The sequence below is a fragment of the Alligator mississippiensis genome, chromosome 13, assembly GCF_030867095.1.
Source record: "Alligator mississippiensis isolate rAllMis1 chromosome 13, rAllMis1, whole genome shotgun sequence".
NCBI classification, from domain to species: domain Eukaryota; kingdom Metazoa; phylum Chordata; order Crocodylia; family Alligatoridae; genus Alligator; species Alligator mississippiensis.
Genome location: NC_081836.1, coordinates 45,119,278 through 45,136,750, shown reverse-complemented (window position 1 = coordinate 45,136,750; position 17,473 = coordinate 45,119,278). Strand labels below are relative to the sequence as shown.

Here is a 17,473-nt window from a genome sequence, read left to right as displayed (position 1 = left end):
TTATTCACTATGGTGTGTAAGCATAGATGTATTTGGATGAATTGTGCCATGCCCTCTGCAAATACCCCTTTGTCATTCCAGTTTATTGACAAGATTTGTTTCACTTATGAAGACTTTTGCCTTCACAGCTAAGAAAAGTTAAAAGAACAAATTGCATTTATGATCTGGTATTACCCGGTGTGAGGATATAGTAGTTTTAATGGCAACAGGGAAGGTGTTTTGGAGGAAATTGTAGTGCACCAGCTTTTTACCTCTGGAGAGCTGCTTTCATTTTAGTCTTTGGTGAACGTCAGCGTACACTGGAAAGCTACTAGCAATCGGCAAATTTGGGATGAGTGTCAATTATTATTATTGTTATTTGCTGCTTCCACCACCGGTTGCTCAGAGAGCCCACAGTCTCTGAGAAGGGCTCAGCTTAGTCATGGGTTTAGAATAGGGCTCCTCAAAACTTCAGGACCGGCAGGCCAAACTTACACAGCTCAGTCTGAGATGGGGCACTCCTTCCAACCTGGCTGCCACCAGCCACTGCTGCTGCTTCCTGCCAAGCCCCGCACTGCTGAAAAGCCATGGAAGCCCTGGCTTTCTGAGCTAGAGAGAATGGCCCTGTGGGCTTGATCCAGCCTGTGGGCCAGAAGTTACTGATGCCCGGTTTAAAATATTACCACCTTCCTCAGCAGAGCAGAAGTGCCCAGCAGTGCTGCTTTCTGAAGGACCCAGAATCCTTCATAGGGTCAGTTTCCAATTCATACTGTGCTGCCGTGATGACCCAGTCATGAGATCCCAATGCATCCTAAACTGCTGGTATTATTACCAAGATGCTAGTTCTTGAAGATGTTACTTGGTGCTTTTTTTTTTTCCAGAAAAAGTTCTCACTGACTCACATTTAAGGTGTAAATCTCAGTTTTACGCTCAAGCATAGCATATGTTAATTTGCCATTCAAACTACGTGAAGTATGAATGTGTGTGGTGTGACATTACATCTCTCCGTTAAAGGTTTTTAATTTCATGATTTGCTTATTTTATTTAAGTTGTTCTCAAGGATTGAGGTGAGTGCAGCCCAACCTTTGAATCCAGTTACTTCTAGTCTTTGGATCCAGATCCCAAATTCCCCTCGTTTGTCAGCTCCTGCCAAACTCTTGGTATGATGCACATACTTGGAAGTTTCAGAAACTTTGAGCACCATCTGTACTTTGCAGCTGGTTGATTTGAGTTGTCCTAAGGGACATTAAAATGTTCTGTTTCTTTTTGCTTTGCTGGGCATATGTTGTGCCTGATTTTGTATGGAATTTTTATTATTTTGCTTTCCCTGGCTTCTAAAAAATCACTTTACCTGCCCTAGAAAGTGCCCTGTAGCTTCTGAGGGGAAAAACATAATCATGTTATTGGGCAAGTACAGCTATAACCAGATTATCCTGTGTTGCACTATTTTATTCTTTAACTGCTTCCAAGTCTTGTACTGAATATAATGAGTTACAAGCAGAGGTATTATAGTGGTAATTGATTTTTTCACATATGAATGGATGAAAGATCAATACGAATCATTTAGATTTCTGTGTCTGCCTATTAATGTTGTATATCCCTTGTTCAGCGCAAGGAGTAAGCAATAGGCCTTTAATTAAACCATGTTCCCAAAGATTCCTATGAAAGTGGTGCTGTGACATATGCAATCAATGGCAGACTACACTGGCTGTACATGTACATGCAGTCTGCAACAGGGCACATACACATAATCACAGACTGCATGCAAATATATACCATTACATGCAGACTGCAGCACATGATGTGTGCCATTCACGGTCAATGACTGATGATGACAGTATTCATTTACTCAATCATTGACACAACTACATAGCTCCCAGAGAATCACGGAGCCTATGTGGACACCAGTCCTGCACACACTGCTCCATTATGGACTCACAGTTCCACCTGATTCAAGGCCTTTAGACTGGGATGTTAGTCAGGACTAAGTTGGACCAGGTCTGTTCAAACTATAGGTCACTCAGTCAGAACCTGGAACTGGACGGAGGTGCAGGACCTGTCTGGTTTCAAATGTCCTTATAGACTCAGAACTCAGCCTGGGTTTTGTCAATGTGCTGGCTAAGGGTCACTACCACCTGCAGTGAATCTGGGCCCAGTTTAAAGGGAATGTGCTGATTTCTGAGTTCAGGTCCTGACCTATTCTAGCCTTTGGGCATTCTAGTCAAATGAGGACTCCACCTTTGAATATCCCGCTGAAACACACTTAGCAAAACAGCTCAGGTGTTAAGATTAGTGTTGCGCATGACAGCTCACTACTCATATGGTGCATGCAATCCCAATATTGTCTTTCCATTTGCCCCTGAACAGCGAGCCTTCATTTTGGGGAGTGTCCTTTAAGTGAGCATCCTCTGTTCTGCTCTGGAGTAGCAAACGTTCAGACAAGACTTGGAGCAAAGCACAACTAAGTCAATAAAACTGGATTCTAAAATGCCATTTAATTCCTAAGGGAGAAGAATTCCATCCTGAGCGGAAGTTGAAGCGCTGACTGACTGGTGCTATCCAAATAGATGATATTTTTAACAGAGTAGATGGAGCAGAACAGCAGCCTCCTCCAGAGATGTAGGGGATGGGCAAATCATTCAAATGCCTTGTCACAAGACTGCACAGTAATTTTCAAGCTATCAACAAAACCTTGTGGTGAAGGATTGTTTGTGTGTTGTGAACAGATTCTAAAATTCACAAGAATAAGGAGTTTGCATTGTTAAATTATTCAAATAAATGCAGACAAATTAAATGAAAACCTCCATGTAATTATAATTAAGAGTGCTCATTTCAGTGAACACAGCCATTTTCTTTAACATTTCATATTTGATACTGGGAGAATTCACTCTTGCATGCTTCAAATTTATATAGCTCAAAGATAAAACCACTTGGTTGTACTAACCACCAAACCCAGGATGCAACTTTATTTTAGATTTTATATAATGCTTGTGAAGAAGAGCTTCTGGCTGAATTTGAGAAATGGGATGGTGGATTTACAGAAATTTGTTCATTTATTAGGCTCGTGAAATATCCACTGAACAGACAGCTCAGTAGTTTTCAGAAGACAAATGGGAATTTTCCACGCAGACAGTACAAAGCTGGAACAAAACTGATTTATCTGCCTCCAGGTGTCTTCAGGTTTTTGGAGATCAGACATGCAAACGTGGTAAGTTGATTGCATTTTAGAGCATAAGCAGAACATAATAGGCACACTGAAGAGCAGTCTGTCATGTGAAGTTTGTATTTAGCAGCACTTGCAAGGTCACTTCAAAGTGGGGTTGCCCGTTTTACTCTTCTGTCCATCTCTGACTCAAGAAGAGACAAAATAGTTTATTGATTTGTAAAATAAGCAGACATAAGTGTGCGCAAGCGTCCTTTAAAATTGGTGTTTAGGCAGGATTGGCTTCTTATTGCTGCATGTGTGTGTACAGTGCCTACTATGATGGGAAATGGGCACTGTTACATCAGTGCACTTACACCAGTAAATGAATATGTGTGGCAATAGTTGTTAGTGAGTCAGGCTCCCAACTTAAGATGAGGCACTTAACTCTGAGTGAAATTCAGCGGCAGCAGGAGTCTGATTCCTGTGAAACAGAGCTGTGGCTTTGATGCAAATCCTGAGTAAGAGGCAGCATGTTGCTGTGGACTGGGTGCGTGTCCAGTGCAGTGGCATAGCTGAGCTTGCCTGGCTGGTGGAAGGGGGGCTCCCAGCCCACTGCCCTCTCCGGCCCCGAGTGCTAATGCGGGAGACAATGACTGGAACCTGCTTCTCCTTCTGTGCTATGAGCTTGATGCAGGGAACGTGTCCCTCTGCTCCACCTGCTAGCTGTGCCATGAGCCGGTTAGGAGTGACGTGAACACTGATGAAGAGGCTGCGGACCCTAGCAGGTTTCATTTCTTCTGCTGGTTCATTACCAGCACTGAACTGGGGAGATGATACAGAGAGAGCTCCAGAGCCCTTTGAGATCTACTAATGGAAAAAGCTGTAGGGGAGTTAGCTATAATGATGGTGACAGTAGTGATTACTTCACAAATGTGCTTCTGCCATCATCAAGGGAACTGGTGCTCAAAGACGTTTAGCCAGAGGTCATTTGTTTTATGAACCCATTGCCGGAGTGATTGAAGCAAAAAAAAAAAAAGGAATTTCTAAACGAGGTTCAGCCGGGCTGACTCGGGACTGAAGCAGGGGGGTTGGTGGAAATGGCCTGAACTGTTTCCATGCAAAGGGCTAACAGGTCTCACAGCTTCAGAATCGAGGCTCAGGCTGATCCATAAGGAGCTGCGCTCACAAGCCACCACTCACTGATCACACAGAGTGCAGCGGCGTTCCGGGAAAGGGCTGCCTGTAAGAGGAGACTGACGTGGCCGTGACAGGTGACAGACAACAGACCCGAACAAACATGTGTAGAGAGAGAGAAAGAACCCCCCCCTCACTTCTCTCCCCCCAGGCATGATGGAGGCTCAAAGACATTTTGCATCAGCATGGTTCAGGAACATCTTACTTCAGATATGATTGCTTCAGCAAGTCCTTGGCTTCCATTAAACAGCATGGAGTTGTCCTCCATTGTGGAGACATGGCCGCCTTTGAAAAAGAGTTTGCCTCTGACAAAAATGGTGTTTCCAGGACTGAAAACCTCCTCAGAACTTGTGAAATGTGAAATCCATTTCATGTTGAATGTTATTCACGTTAATACAAGGCAGAAAAGTGAAGCAGAGAGTGCTTGGAAATCCATCCTGGCTGGCAGAAAATCACCTCTAAGTGACAATGCCTCGTGCAAGCTTGGTGAGTTCCACGGCTCTGTCCCTAAGAAGCAGAAAACATTGACAATGTCTCCTGAGGTATCCCATTTGAATCCTGATCCACCACCATAGCTATAGGACAAAATACTACGATTTTACCTATTGGTGCCACCTATCTGTACGTCCCGATTGCAATCAAGAGGCCGTCCCAGGTGTAATGCAACATCAAAATCAAAGAAAACCAGAGCTTGATGGGTCCTCAGAAGGTAACCTAGTCCAGCCTCTTGTTCACCACAGGATTGTTCCTCACTAAACCATCTCATCCAAGTGTCTGTCTAACATACTCTTGAAAATTTCCAAGGATGGAGATTCCACATCCTCTCTAGGTAGCCTGTTCCAATGCTCACCCACCCACTTAGTGAGGAAGTTCTTCCTGATATCCAACCTAAATTTCCCCTGCTGCAGTGTGAGACCATTGCTCCTAGTCTTGTCCCCTTCAGCCACAAAGAAAAGTCTATTTCTGTCCTCTTCATAACTACACTTCAGGTATTTGAAGAACATTATCAATTCCCCACATAGTCTTCTCTTCTCCAGAACAAATAATCCAAGTTCTTTCAGCCATTCCTTATAAGTCATGTTTCCCAGACCTCTAATTCTCTTTATTGCTCTCTGCTGGACTCTTTCTAATCCATTTGCATCTTTCTTGACGTGCAGGTCCCAAAATGGTACTGCATTACTCCATTGTGAAGCCTCACCAGCTTTGAATAGAGTGGCAGAATCATTTTCCTTGATTTGCCTGTTAGTATACTTGCTATGCTATTGGCTTTTTTGCAAGAAGAGAATACTGCTGGCTTCTATTCAGCTTATGGTCCACTGTAATGCCAGGTTCTCTTCTGCAGTACGGCACCCTAGCCTGTCATTCCCCAGTCTATATTAGCATTTGTCTTTGCTGAATTTCATCTGATTAATTTTGAACCATTTCTCCAGTTTATGAAGGTTATTCTGGATACTAGCCCTGTCCCCCAGAGCATCTGTAATATGTACGAGAAACTAAAAACAGCAATTTCAAGGAGAATAGAGTAGTAGGTACAATCATTCTGCACCAATATCAAATGAGATCATAGCCAGGTGTGTCTGGTTCTCTGTTTTTTTCTTGATGTTTTCATTCCTGAGAACCATGTAACTTATCTGACAAACAATGGGACATGTACTTATAAGTTACTTATAAAGAACTCAGTTATATATATGGTCCTGAGAAAACTTGGACACGTCTAAAGGAAGGCTGGCATGTAGCATGAAGTCATCTAAGTCTAAAAGCACCCATGTGTGATCTCAAACAAGGCTATTCAGTCCAAGTTTTAACCTGAAAAGTACTTGCTGTGAGTTCTTGGGGTGGGCATTATCTTTGTTTTATGTTTGTATGGCACCTAGCACTAGGGGAGGGGATGACTCCTAAGTCCTATGGTAATACAAATTATTGTTCTTAATAGTAATAATACTTACAATAACAGCAGCAGCAGCAACAACAAGTATACCTCAACTACAGCTCTCCCATGAGAGGAAGGGCTAAAGCCATAATTTAAAGTAAAAAGGTAACATCTATGGTCTTTCAAGTGATGCTGTTTGAAGGGGAAAAGGGGGTCATGTGCTTGGATCTCCTTTGGATGCTGAAGTAATCACACCTTTTGAATCCTCAACCTCTGCTGAGGGTTGTTAACAAGAGAGCTAAGTGAGCCAATTTCAGTGGAGGATTTTGTAATATTGGCCCTGGTCACAACACCTGCATCGATTCTTTTCTAGCACACTTAATTCCTTTCTGAACATTATTCTACCACCAGGTAGAAATGAATCCCAGTCACTAGAAAGCTGGCTTGGGCTTTCACAGTGAGTTGGAGCTAAACTAACTACATTGGCACCTTTCCAGGCCATGAAACCTCCAGCCCCTCTTGGCTTATTAACTTCTTTTTTTGCTGGTTGACAACCCAGAGACAAGAAGCTGAAAGAAGTGTTGTGACAATGCAGTAGACACAACTCATTGTACTATCTCTACACAGTCTGTGTTCTTACCTTTCTTGCGAGGAGATGAAAGCTCACAGGAGACGGTTCAACTTCATTAACTATTTCAGCCTAGCCACCTCTACCTGCCTTGCTGCCCCTGCAAGAAGATGCCCAGGGGAGGGCAGCCTTCTGAAATTAATGCTGTGATAACTCCAGTTAAGCATCCCAGCACTGGACCATCCGGTCCCTTTGATGGATATGGATGGCCTGCATTTCACTGATGGGTGAGGGGGGAAAGCTGTACTCATAACTCCCTTTAGGGACCAATGACTCACCCTGTAGCTATCTGAAAAATATGTCTGCTTCTTTCAAATAGCCAGTGTTTTCTTTCCAAATGTTCATCTCCTTTCTGGCCAGTGATGGTTATTTCTTGCGTTCTCCATGGGGGATAAGTTTTTCCATCCCAGCCAAGGGTAAGAGTAAAGGATTTTCTTTGATTTTTACCAATTCATTACATAGAAGGGAGAGAGAAATATTTGTACTGTACTAAAAATTTAGCTCAGGATGTAGACTTGAATAATTGGTTAGGCTGTTCCTTTCTGTCTGGATTTTCCACTGAAGGCAATCTGTATTTTAGAAACTGAAACAAAAGAAAAGCCAGGTTATGTTTTTTCCTTTTCACCCACACTCTTAAATTGATGATCAAAAGGTTTTATTTTAATCACATGCCAGTTTTACAGTGGTTTAACTTTGTTGAATCTAGTGGAGCTATGTGTCAGCAAGCATTTAGTCAGATTGTGATTGGCTATTAACTATGTTCCTGTCTTTTGTTGTGAATTATTTATGAAAACTTGTGGGAATGGATCTTTGTTTATTCAAAAATCAGGGGAATATTCTTGGTAAAACTACCTATACTCTCACACATCTGATTAATTCATCATTATTTCTTGTTTGTAATTCATTATTTGTTTTTATGCTTAAGAGGTTCCAGGCATCCAATCAGAGAGTTGAATCAATGCCATGTCACATAAGTCACCAATCACAGAGCTGAACAACAAATGCTAACTAGCAGATACTGGAGGTGACTGGAATCCACTTAACCATAAGCACTGTTCAGCTAAAAGTATTCAGTGAATAGTTGCAAATAACTAATACATTTGTAGAAATCAGAATTGGTTCATGAATGATTCATTAAAACTAGGGAAATTAATTCAGAGGTTCACTTATTCATAATGAATAATGCATCTCCCTCTAATATATTTAGGAGAACTACTGTATAATGTAATTCCCAGACCAGGTCTATAATCTGTAAACCTGACAACCTGGACTAGGAATAAAATGTGCAATGTGTTGCAAAAGCTGAAAGGCCTGTACTGAAATGATGTGATGAGAGAACGAGCTGAAATCTCTGACCAAGTTCAAATGCATTTCTTATACATGAAATGACTTAATTTAATCTATCCTGTAGAAATGGATTGCCAGTTCGTATCCCCAGGAAAACAGGAAGCCCGATGGAGATAGTTATTGAGACTTTCAGCATCCGAAAAGAAAGCTTGAAACTTCTTCAGAACAGGGTGTGGTATCTTTCCTCCAGCCCGTCATCTGCCCATCCTTGGCAGCAGCTCAAAAAAAAAGGGCAGAAATGTATTCCGCATGAGACGATATTAACTCCTTGGTAGCTGTGATCTGGCAGAAGTACTCTTTCTGGCAGTGTAACAACTCCTCTTGGCTTTTCAACTTAGACTCTTCATTTGTTGACCATCAGGGATTTACGTTGCCTTTGGTATTAGGAGGCTTTAGCTGAGGGTCAACCATTTGCCAGCATTCTTGGCGGCAGGTAGTGGTATTTCAACTCTGCAGCACTATCTTTACAGCGTATTAACATGCATGTGTATATATTAGTGCACATGCCTAGGTCCATTTTTAGTTGGTCTGTATTCTGTACGTCATCTTTGTTAAACCTCGTTTTCTCCAAATATTTATGTTGGCCTTTTAATACAGTGTGGGTTTATTCTCCGCCAGCTCGTAGAGGAGGTATTTACTATGAAGATATCAGGGGCACTCCTGGCTTTGTTGCTTCTGGGGGAAGCAGTGTCTCAAAGCAAACGTCAGTCCAAAGCTAATGTGAAGACTCCTGCCCAGAGTCGAAAGGGTCTGAATTCTGCCGGGGAACTGGCACAGACTGCTACTGAAGAGGACACCTTCGTAGGAGTTCTTCCTCCTGTGCGAGATGCTTTGGCATTACAGCTAAGAAGCCCCTCACTAGCCCCTTTGCCTGCTTTGAAGGCCCTGAACAACATGAAACTTTTCTTTCTGAGGAACAGTGGGGTCACCTGTAATGATGGGACAGCAGCTGGGTAATGTTCACTTACATCTCGCGCGCTTTTACAGACAATGCAAAAGCCCAAAATAACCTGCCTGGTGTTCACACTTCTTTCCCACCACTTGCAGATACTACTTAAGGGAGAGCAGAGGGAGCAAGAGGTGGATCATATTCTTAGAAGGTACGGTAGGGAACAAAAATGCAGTAGTAAGACAAACTGATCTTGCTTCTGAACTCACATATATTAGGGGGTATGAATCTTTTTTACCTCTGTCCAGGTGGCTGGTGCTGTTATAATAAAGAAACCTGTGATACCAGATATAAGAATATCCGCCGTTTAATGAGCTCCTCTGACTGGCCCCAAACAAAGAAAGGTATTCTCTGCAATTGCTGTATCACTAATGGATTGATATAGTTATTACAGTTCTGTGAAAATTCAGGGGATGGATTCAGATATCAGTTAAAGTGCTGTAGGTCTGGAGTAAGTTCACTGAAGTCGGTGGTGATATTCATCTAGATGGTTACTGATATAGCTGAGAAGAGAAGCAGGGTTAGTGGTCTGGGCAGTGATTTCATCCCTGCACTTCTGTAATTTGGACACAGCAGGGCTGGAGTTCAGTGGGAGCAGGTCACGGACCCTCACTGGTGCGGAGACTTCTGAGGAAAGACTGCACAAGAGAGGTAGGCTTTTAGGCAGGATTTCAAGGAGCAGCAAGGGGGGGTTGGACATCCCCAAGCACAGAAGTTGCCATAAAAGAAGGGAGCAAAGAGAGGGCTTCCCCCTGCCAGGTAGCGAGCCCTATGGCATGTGTGGCAGCGCACCCAAACACCTCTTTACCTCTAAGCCTGTGAGCAGTACCATTGAAGGCAGCAGGGTTACCCTCTGGATCTAAAGGGAAGCACATGTGTGAGTCCTTTTCCATTCAGGTCAGTGCTCAACTGAGCTAGGAGGACTCTGAGGAATGGGAAGATATTCTGATCTCAGTGGTGTGGAGGTAGGGTGGTTATTCAGAGCCTCCATGATGAAGAAAATGAACTCAAACTTCATGTAGAAAGAAATGGGGAGGAAATGAAGGAGCAAGGTGTGTGGGTGACAAGCCGTAAAGGGGGACGAAAAGGAGTGGATGCTGGGAGGTACTTGCAGAGGGTTTGTTTGGTTCCCAAAGCTGAGAAATGTCGCTGTGCTCAGCCTGGTTTTATGAGATGGTGACTGGTACCTCTCTGTGTTGTTTTGTTTGTGATTTGTGATTCCAGGCACGGGCATCTTGTCTGCTCAGATGGAAGAAAGCCCACACTGGTGGAACGCCAATGCCGTGTAAGGACCTTCCTGAGTGCTGTACAACTGCTAAATTGCCAGTTCCTTCCCTGACTGCTAATTGCATGATCTAACAGTGCGAGCAACACCTCCTGTCATTCTGGGGATAGCTGCAGCTCCTCATGAAAGGCTCCTTCTCTTATGAAAGTACTGCTGGTTCTGCACTGCTAAATCCATCGTGGGGCTGGGATATCTGCGTCCCACATCATTTCTGGGACAAAACCTTGGATCCATAGTTCTTGCATCTTCCCACAAGAGACCCCTTGCCAGATAGCTAGGAATTGGCCAAAACCCCTGATCCATTTAGCAATATGGGGGAGGGCAAGGTGGTAGTGGGCCCCAAACATAATGGTATGAGCCCTATCCTGGATCATCCCTGTGCAGAGCAGGTAGGTGATGGATAAAAAGCAGATGTTTCTCTAGTCTGTTTAGGAGCTGTCTGGTGGCTTTGCTGATGCTATGTGTGTGCTTTCCCTTTGCTGCCTTTGTTTAGGTTTGTGCCTTACTGCTCTAGTGATATCTGGAGTGGGACTCTGCCCAAATCTCGACAAGGTACGCTGCTGTTTCTCTCCTTCATCCTTTTAATATGTCCTTTATGGGGTCACTTTAATTGGAGATCTTTTCTTCCAGCAGACTATGCCTTCATGGGATCTCTGATTATCCAGGAGGTGATTAAGGACCTGGTCCCCAAGGGAATTAAACATGCTAAAGTGGTCCTCCTTGCTGGGGCAAGGTAAGAATAGGACTAGAGATGGAGGTTTTTGGTCAAAATGTGGAGTGGGAAAGGAAAACTCTTTAAAAAAAATACCACGTGTGAGCGTCGTTAGTAACAGTTCATATTTCAGCTGAACCTAGAGGTGCTACGTGAGGTCAGGTCCCGATTATGACGGTAACTCACAACACGGGGAGAGAAAAGAGTTTGTACCTTACTCAGACAAATCAGACAAAGGAAGGTGGGGGGTGAGGGGGTGCAGGGAGAAACAGGTACAGGGAGCTGCCAAAGCAGGACCAAGACCCAGGTTTCCCTGAACCACATTACCTTCCTAAACACTCTCCTTTTGCAAATATGCCCTTTCATTTATTTTGTGTTAGCAAAGCCTTGTCTGAGCCTATTGGTGAAGATGTCTTCTATACCTCTTATAAGAAATGAGACCTCTTCAGAGCAGTGGCTCAAATCTTCTACATCTTTCAGTAAGCCTGGTGTTTTGCCCACTTGCTCCAGCTACAGACTGCAGAGTTTTCTGTGCAAGGGATGTGTTGGATGTTGAGTGGCCTTATGAAACGGATTAGTGCTCCAACCTCTGCTGAAGTCGGCATGCAGACTGCATAGCTGTAGTACTTGAAACAGGACAGAGGCCCTGATCTAAAGCCCACTGAAGTCAGTGGGAGTCAAGTGGTTAGTCCAGTTCCCAATATCAGCATCACAACAAATGCCATCACATGGCCACTAGTGGGTCTCTCTTTGGTAAGTTAAACAGAGAGACTATGAGGTGAATGAGCCCAAGGCCTCAGATAATCTGTTCAGCCTGAGGTTTTTGCACATGGACAAGGAAGGGGTGGGGGAGGTATAAACTGCATCTGCTTTGCAGGGAAGTGAGGGGCTCTGGTTTCCAGGGGAGGCTACTGAACACTTTGCATGAGCCACAATATTTGCAAAAATCCAATTAGTGAATGCGAGAGAAGGGGACAAGGGTTGGAAGGAAAAAACTTGATGCCTCCTTTCATTTCTAGGATATGCTGCAAAAATTTCAGTCAAAAACCTCTTTGTTTCTGCTGCTGTGTCCTGGTGGCTCTCAGGCAGGTGGGATACAATAGCAGTGGGGCTTTAAGGTACATTACTCAGAACTCATGTATTTGCCAAGGATGGCATTAGTGAAGATGCTGTCAGCCTGTGGAGCTGCAGGGCACTGTATCAGGGAGCCACATAACCAGTGCATTTCCTCTCTTCAGTGCTGGTGGGACAGGTGTGCTACTGAACCTGGAGAGGGTGGCTGCCCTGCTGGAGGAGCTGGAGGCTGAGGCAGTCCAGGTCAGAGGGCTTGTAGACTCTGGTTGGTTTCTTGACATTAACCATCCAAGACAATCTGACTGCTCAGATGCTGCCTCCCAGTCCTCAACAGATGCAATCAAGAAAGGACTCAGGTACTTGAGCCTGTATGTTGTAACCCTCAGGTATATTCTTGCTTTGCTTGCAAAACCCCACAGATGCAAATTTCTTGCAACCCCAACTTGCGGGAAGAAAAATCCACAGCATGCTTATAGGCTTGGCAGTGCTACGCTGGCTAGCACTACAGACAAAAGGGACTTGGGGGTCATGATTGACCACAAGATGAACGTGAGCCTTCAGTGTGATGCTGCGGCTAGTAAAGCGAGCAAAATGCTGGCGTGCATCCATAGATGCTTCCCAAGCAAATCCCAGGACATCATTCTCCTGTTGTACTCAGCCTTGGTGAGACCACAGCTGGAGTACTGAGTCCAGTTTTGGGCTCCACAATTCAAAAAGGATGTGGAGAAGCTTGAGAGAGTGCAGAGGAGAGCCACGTGCATGATCAAAAGTCAGAAAAACAGACCTTATGACGAGAGGCTGAGAGCCATGGGACTCTTCAGCCTGGAAAAGCTCAGGCTCAGGGTGATCTGGTGGCTGCCTATAAGTTTATAAGGGGTATGCACCAGGATCTGGGGGAACATTTGTTCACCAGAGCACCCCAAGGGATAACAAGGTTGAATGGTCACAAACTCGTCCATGACCATTTCAGGCTGGACATAAGGAAGAACTTTACTGTCCGAGCCCCCAAAGTTTGGAGTAGACTGCTGCCGGAGGTGGTTCAAGCACCTACTTTGAACACCTTCTAGAGACATTTGGATGTTTATCTTGCTGGGATCCTATGACCCCAGCTGACTTCCTGCCTGTGGGGCAGGGGGCTGGACTCGATGATCTTCTGAGGTCTCTTCCAGCCCTAATGTCTATGAAATCTATGAACTACTACCTGACCTCCACCTTCAGCCCAATGAGAAGCAGCACAAGTGCTTAGATTAGCACCTGGGATGAGTGCGTGCATATATATTTTGCAGATGCAGCTTAAAATGTAGGTTTCTGTCAATGTCTTATAATGCATGTGTGGTCATGTCCTTGGTCAGGGGCCCCACTCCACCTTGGGTGAAAAATAGTCATTTATGTTTTCTAAATAAGAGAGCTTTCCTTGTTCTGAGCACCATGCCATGCCTATCTTAGGCTGCCATGGGACGCTACATGGCAGGTTCCTCGTATTCATCTTCTCACCCAGACAATTTTCATTTGGGATGATGAGCACAGGTATTTCTTTACATGTTAGTTCCAAGTAACAGCATCTCACTCCTCCCTTCTTGTGTCCTGGCCATCTTGTTTCAGGATGTGGAATGGGATCCTCCCAGAAAAATGTAGGCAGCGGTTCAAGAAGGCTGATGAATGGCAGTGCTTCCTCGGGTACCGGCTGTTCTCATCCTTGAAATGTAAGTGCAACTTCTCTCAGGGCCTGACCCTGCTCCTCCATTGCCATTAACTGAGGCCACACACTTCTGAAGCTCTTTGGGGCAGTGAGAATCTTTTATTCTGTGTTTGCATTATCATCATGGGGCCTTAGTACACAACTAAGATTTCTGGGCACTCTGCTAATATAGTAGCAGTAGCGATAAGGGTTGCAGGATCTAGCCTTGGGTGGTAGAGTCAAATACTGACTCCTTTCTAGGACTTTTTTCTTCCTTTACAGCTCCAGTTTTTGTGGTCCAGTGGCTGTTTGATGAAGAACAGATGAAATTGGAAAATATCCATCTCAGCGGCCAGTCTCTGGAAGAAAATCAATGGAACTATATACAGAACCTCGGACGCGAACTTAGGAACTCACTGCGCGATGTCCCGTCAGTATGACACTACTTTGTTTGGGATAAAATCCTCCAGGCATAAAAAGAGGATGTGTGTTCATCATCTAATCTTGATCCCTGATGGCATAGAAACCTAACACTTGTTAGATATATTTATTGTGCACCAAATATTAGCATCCTATTGAAATTGTATTGGTTTGGATTTTTAAAAAGCTTTTCCTGCGCAAAATACATTTAAAAGTATGGGGTCTGACCAAACTCCCAAACACCCTTCCTCAAGTTGGATAGCATCTTACACTTATTAGGACCAATGGTTACCTTCTGCTGTTAGGTGCTACTCTAGAACAGATACTCAGCTGCATGGAGCTCACTGGAGCGCTGACAGTTTATGCCTATTGAGGATTTGCTGCTTTGTGAGGCAAGGCATTTCAGTCTGATCCACTGAAAAGGGGGGAATGGGACCAGACCCATGAATGGCATATTGGGATGATGATGGGAGATGCTTGCAGTAAGTAGACAGTGAAGAGTGTATTGTGTTTTCCTTGACTGTGTTTCTCTCTCACAGGGCCGTGTTTGCACCTGCCTGTCTGTCTCACACGTTGATTACAAAAAGGTGAGCTAAGATACTTAAGTCTTTTCCTTGCCCTACTGGACCTCACCTAATGGGATAAAATGCCTGTTATTCTTCCAAGAATGAGATCAGGTTGTGAGTTCTGTGCTGAAATTGTACACATATGAATCCCATTTGCAGCCCTCCTCTCATCTTGTTAAATACCTTCTTTAGGAACTTGCCTTTGCCCCCTTTAATGCTCAGGTTGATTTCTGCAGACATTTAGCAGAATGAAGTGAATGGGTGCTGATGCATCTTGTTGTGGCTCAACTGAATGCTCGTTAGGAGGATTGTTTCATCACTTAATTAAATTAATCAGGAGCATTCCTGGCACAAAGCTCTGAGTCCAGCTGTGGCTATAGGACTGGGCCTCAGGTGAACATCCTCAATGACTTCCATAATTTTTATGATATGAAAATCCAAATGGGAAGTATTTTGGAGCTGACCCCATGTCTATTGCTTGCTGGGAGTGTGATTGCCTCTGACACCTTCTTTCTCTCCTTTCTGTTTCACAGCTACTGGATGGAATTTCAAGTGAAAGGTGTCTCTTTGGCCAGAGCTTTGCAATGCTGGGAGAGGAGCCTTCAAGAAAGCAATAAAGGCCCAAAAGTTCCCCCTAGAAGCTGTCCCTTCCATCTGATTGATAGCTGTCCATGGCCGCACTGCAACCCCACCTGCTCAGCCCTGCCTGGGCACCCCACAGGATCAGAAGGGAGCTTCATGCAAACTTTATTAAGGTTGCGACTTGACGTCCCTAGCAAAGCTCAGGAGCTCAAGAGCTGACCTCAGTCAGCTAACAGGAATGTTTAGCAGTGGGGGCTAATGTACAAAACTGATGTCCACATGGATTTATCTCAGCTGAGTGGGAAATAGGGCAGGATGTTGAACAAAGTAAAGGATTTTACCGTTACGGCTCAGGTTGAGAATATTGCAATGCTTGTGTTTTGCCCTTTGTCTGCTCATCATGACATGGCCAGCCCAGTTTTATATGCCTCTTATATTACACTTCTGCTGTTTCTGATCAGACCAACTTACCATCTCATTTCCACCTCACGGGGTTTGTGTGACACACACAAGTTGTTTGGAAGGTACTATACTTTTTAGGTTTAGGGGTTTATGAACAAGGATGTGAACATTTTTTTTCACTTCCCTTTGCATTCTGAGTGTATGCTACCAGGTCACTGAAGGATTTCAATGAGTAGAGTGCTAATTTTGCATGATATCTTAATAAAGTCTGATATTCTGTTTAATTTAACTCCATACATTGCAAAGAAGATCATTAATGAAATAAAGAGAATGACCAAAACATTGACTAGGCTTTAGTCATTAGATGAATCAGATCAACCCCACTGTGGAAAATAAATTCAGGGAAGCAGGCCTGTGGAAAGGAGACCTCAAAGACTTTCTCCACACAGTTTCTCTAAGGTGTGCAATCAAGGTTTGCCTCCTTGAAGCGTAAGCAGAAGGTTCCTTCCACAGACTTGAGTAATGTACACTCAGCCACCAGGCTTTCCACTTGGAGACCTTGTGTGTCTTAACCCCAGCCTTAGAGACTGGAGGCAGGAATGGGCTAGTCTGACATCTTTCCCAGCGCACCTAGCCTTGGGACTTTGCAGCAGGGTTGTACAAAGCTTCGGTAGCCGATTCGATTCAGAGGAGATTTGGCCTGATTCAGCAGCTGAATCTCTGAAACCCATTAAAAGGTCCAAATTCAGTTGGAAGCATCCAACTCGATTCGGAAAGGTTTGGAGATTCGGAAGGCAGGCTTGCAGGAAATGGAAACTGAGAAGAGGGAGGAGGGAAAGACTGCTCTGCTATTGACATCTGTAGCTGGCCAGTGACTGTGATCTTTCCCTGAGTTTCCTTCCAATCACAGTGCTCTGGGGGAGGGACATAGAAACAGCATATAAGGCTGTGTGTGAAGCGATCTGTTTCTGTGCCATTTGTGAGCTGCATCTGTCTTGTAGCAGCAGCATCTGAAAGGCTCCGGCTTGGTAGCAGTAGCTAGTCTCTTGCTAGCAAGTTGTATCCAATCCTTTCCTACTTACTCTTGCCTACCATCTCGATTGTTATCCCTTTCAACTGATTCTTCCTCCAAAATCTTCTTATTTGGGTTTAAAAACCCTTTGTCAGTCTGAGAAAGCATCTGCAGTTGGTGTGTGCTCTTCCTGGATGGAAGGAACAGTAAAGAAGCCAGAGGCTGGTATGCATGCAAGAAAAGCAGTCAGTGAAAATGGAAATTGAGGCATCAGGGGGTGAGAGACAGGGTGGGAAGGAGCGGGGAGGGGGGATGTAGCAGGTAAAAGTGGAGAGATACCTGGGGAATCAGATGTCAGGCAGGTTATAGTGCATCATAAATCCCATGTCTATATTGAGTCCATGAGTTTTTGTATCTAGGAGGTTGATGAAGTGAAGTTCATAGACACACTATAAACCTGCCTGACATCTGACTCCCCAGGTACCTCTCCACTTCTACCTGCTACATCTCCCTCCCTCTCCCAGCCTGTCTCTCACCCCCTGATGCCTCAATTTCCACTTTCACTGACTGGCTTGGTTGCCTGCATTGCTTGCCAGGCCAGCCTCTAGCTTCTTTACTATTCCTTCCATC

General features: G+C 44.4%; 1 protein-coding gene across 1 annotated transcript; it reads left to right on the top strand.

Moving 5' to 3' along the window:
• The first annotated feature begins 6,387 nt into the window (after nt 1–6,387).
• Nucleotides 6,388–16,141, top strand: LOC102568862 (palmitoleoyl-protein carboxylesterase notum2). Its single transcript, XM_059716542.1, has 11 exons — nt 6,388–9,116; nt 9,211–9,263; nt 9,361–9,456; nt 10,337–10,397; nt 10,891–10,949; nt 11,031–11,130; nt 12,348–12,539; nt 13,786–13,886; nt 14,144–14,291; nt 14,821–14,868; nt 15,381–16,141. Exons 1-11 carry the CDS (start codon nt 8,803–8,805, stop codon nt 15,646–15,648), a joined length of 1,440 nt encoding a protein of 479 aa, XP_059572525.1. The 5' UTR covers nt 6,388–8,802; the 3' UTR covers nt 15,649–16,141.
• The last annotated feature ends 1,332 nt before the right edge of the window (nt 16,142–17,473 follow it).

Excerpts from the sequence above, each read along its gene's own strand:
- LOC102568862 (XM_059716542.1), top strand. The coding sequence starts at position 8,803 with ATGAAGATATCAGGGGCACTCCTGGCTTTGTTGCTTCTGGGGGAAGCA. Across the intron at positions 9,457-10,336 it reads CTGGCCCCAAACAAAGAAAG|GCACGGGCATCTTGTCTGCT; the intron begins GTATTCTCTGCA and ends TTGTGATTCCAG. Across the intron at positions 10,950-11,030 it reads TCTGCCCAAATCTCGACAAG|ACTATGCCTTCATGGGATCT; the intron begins GTACGCTGCTGT and ends TTCTTCCAGCAG.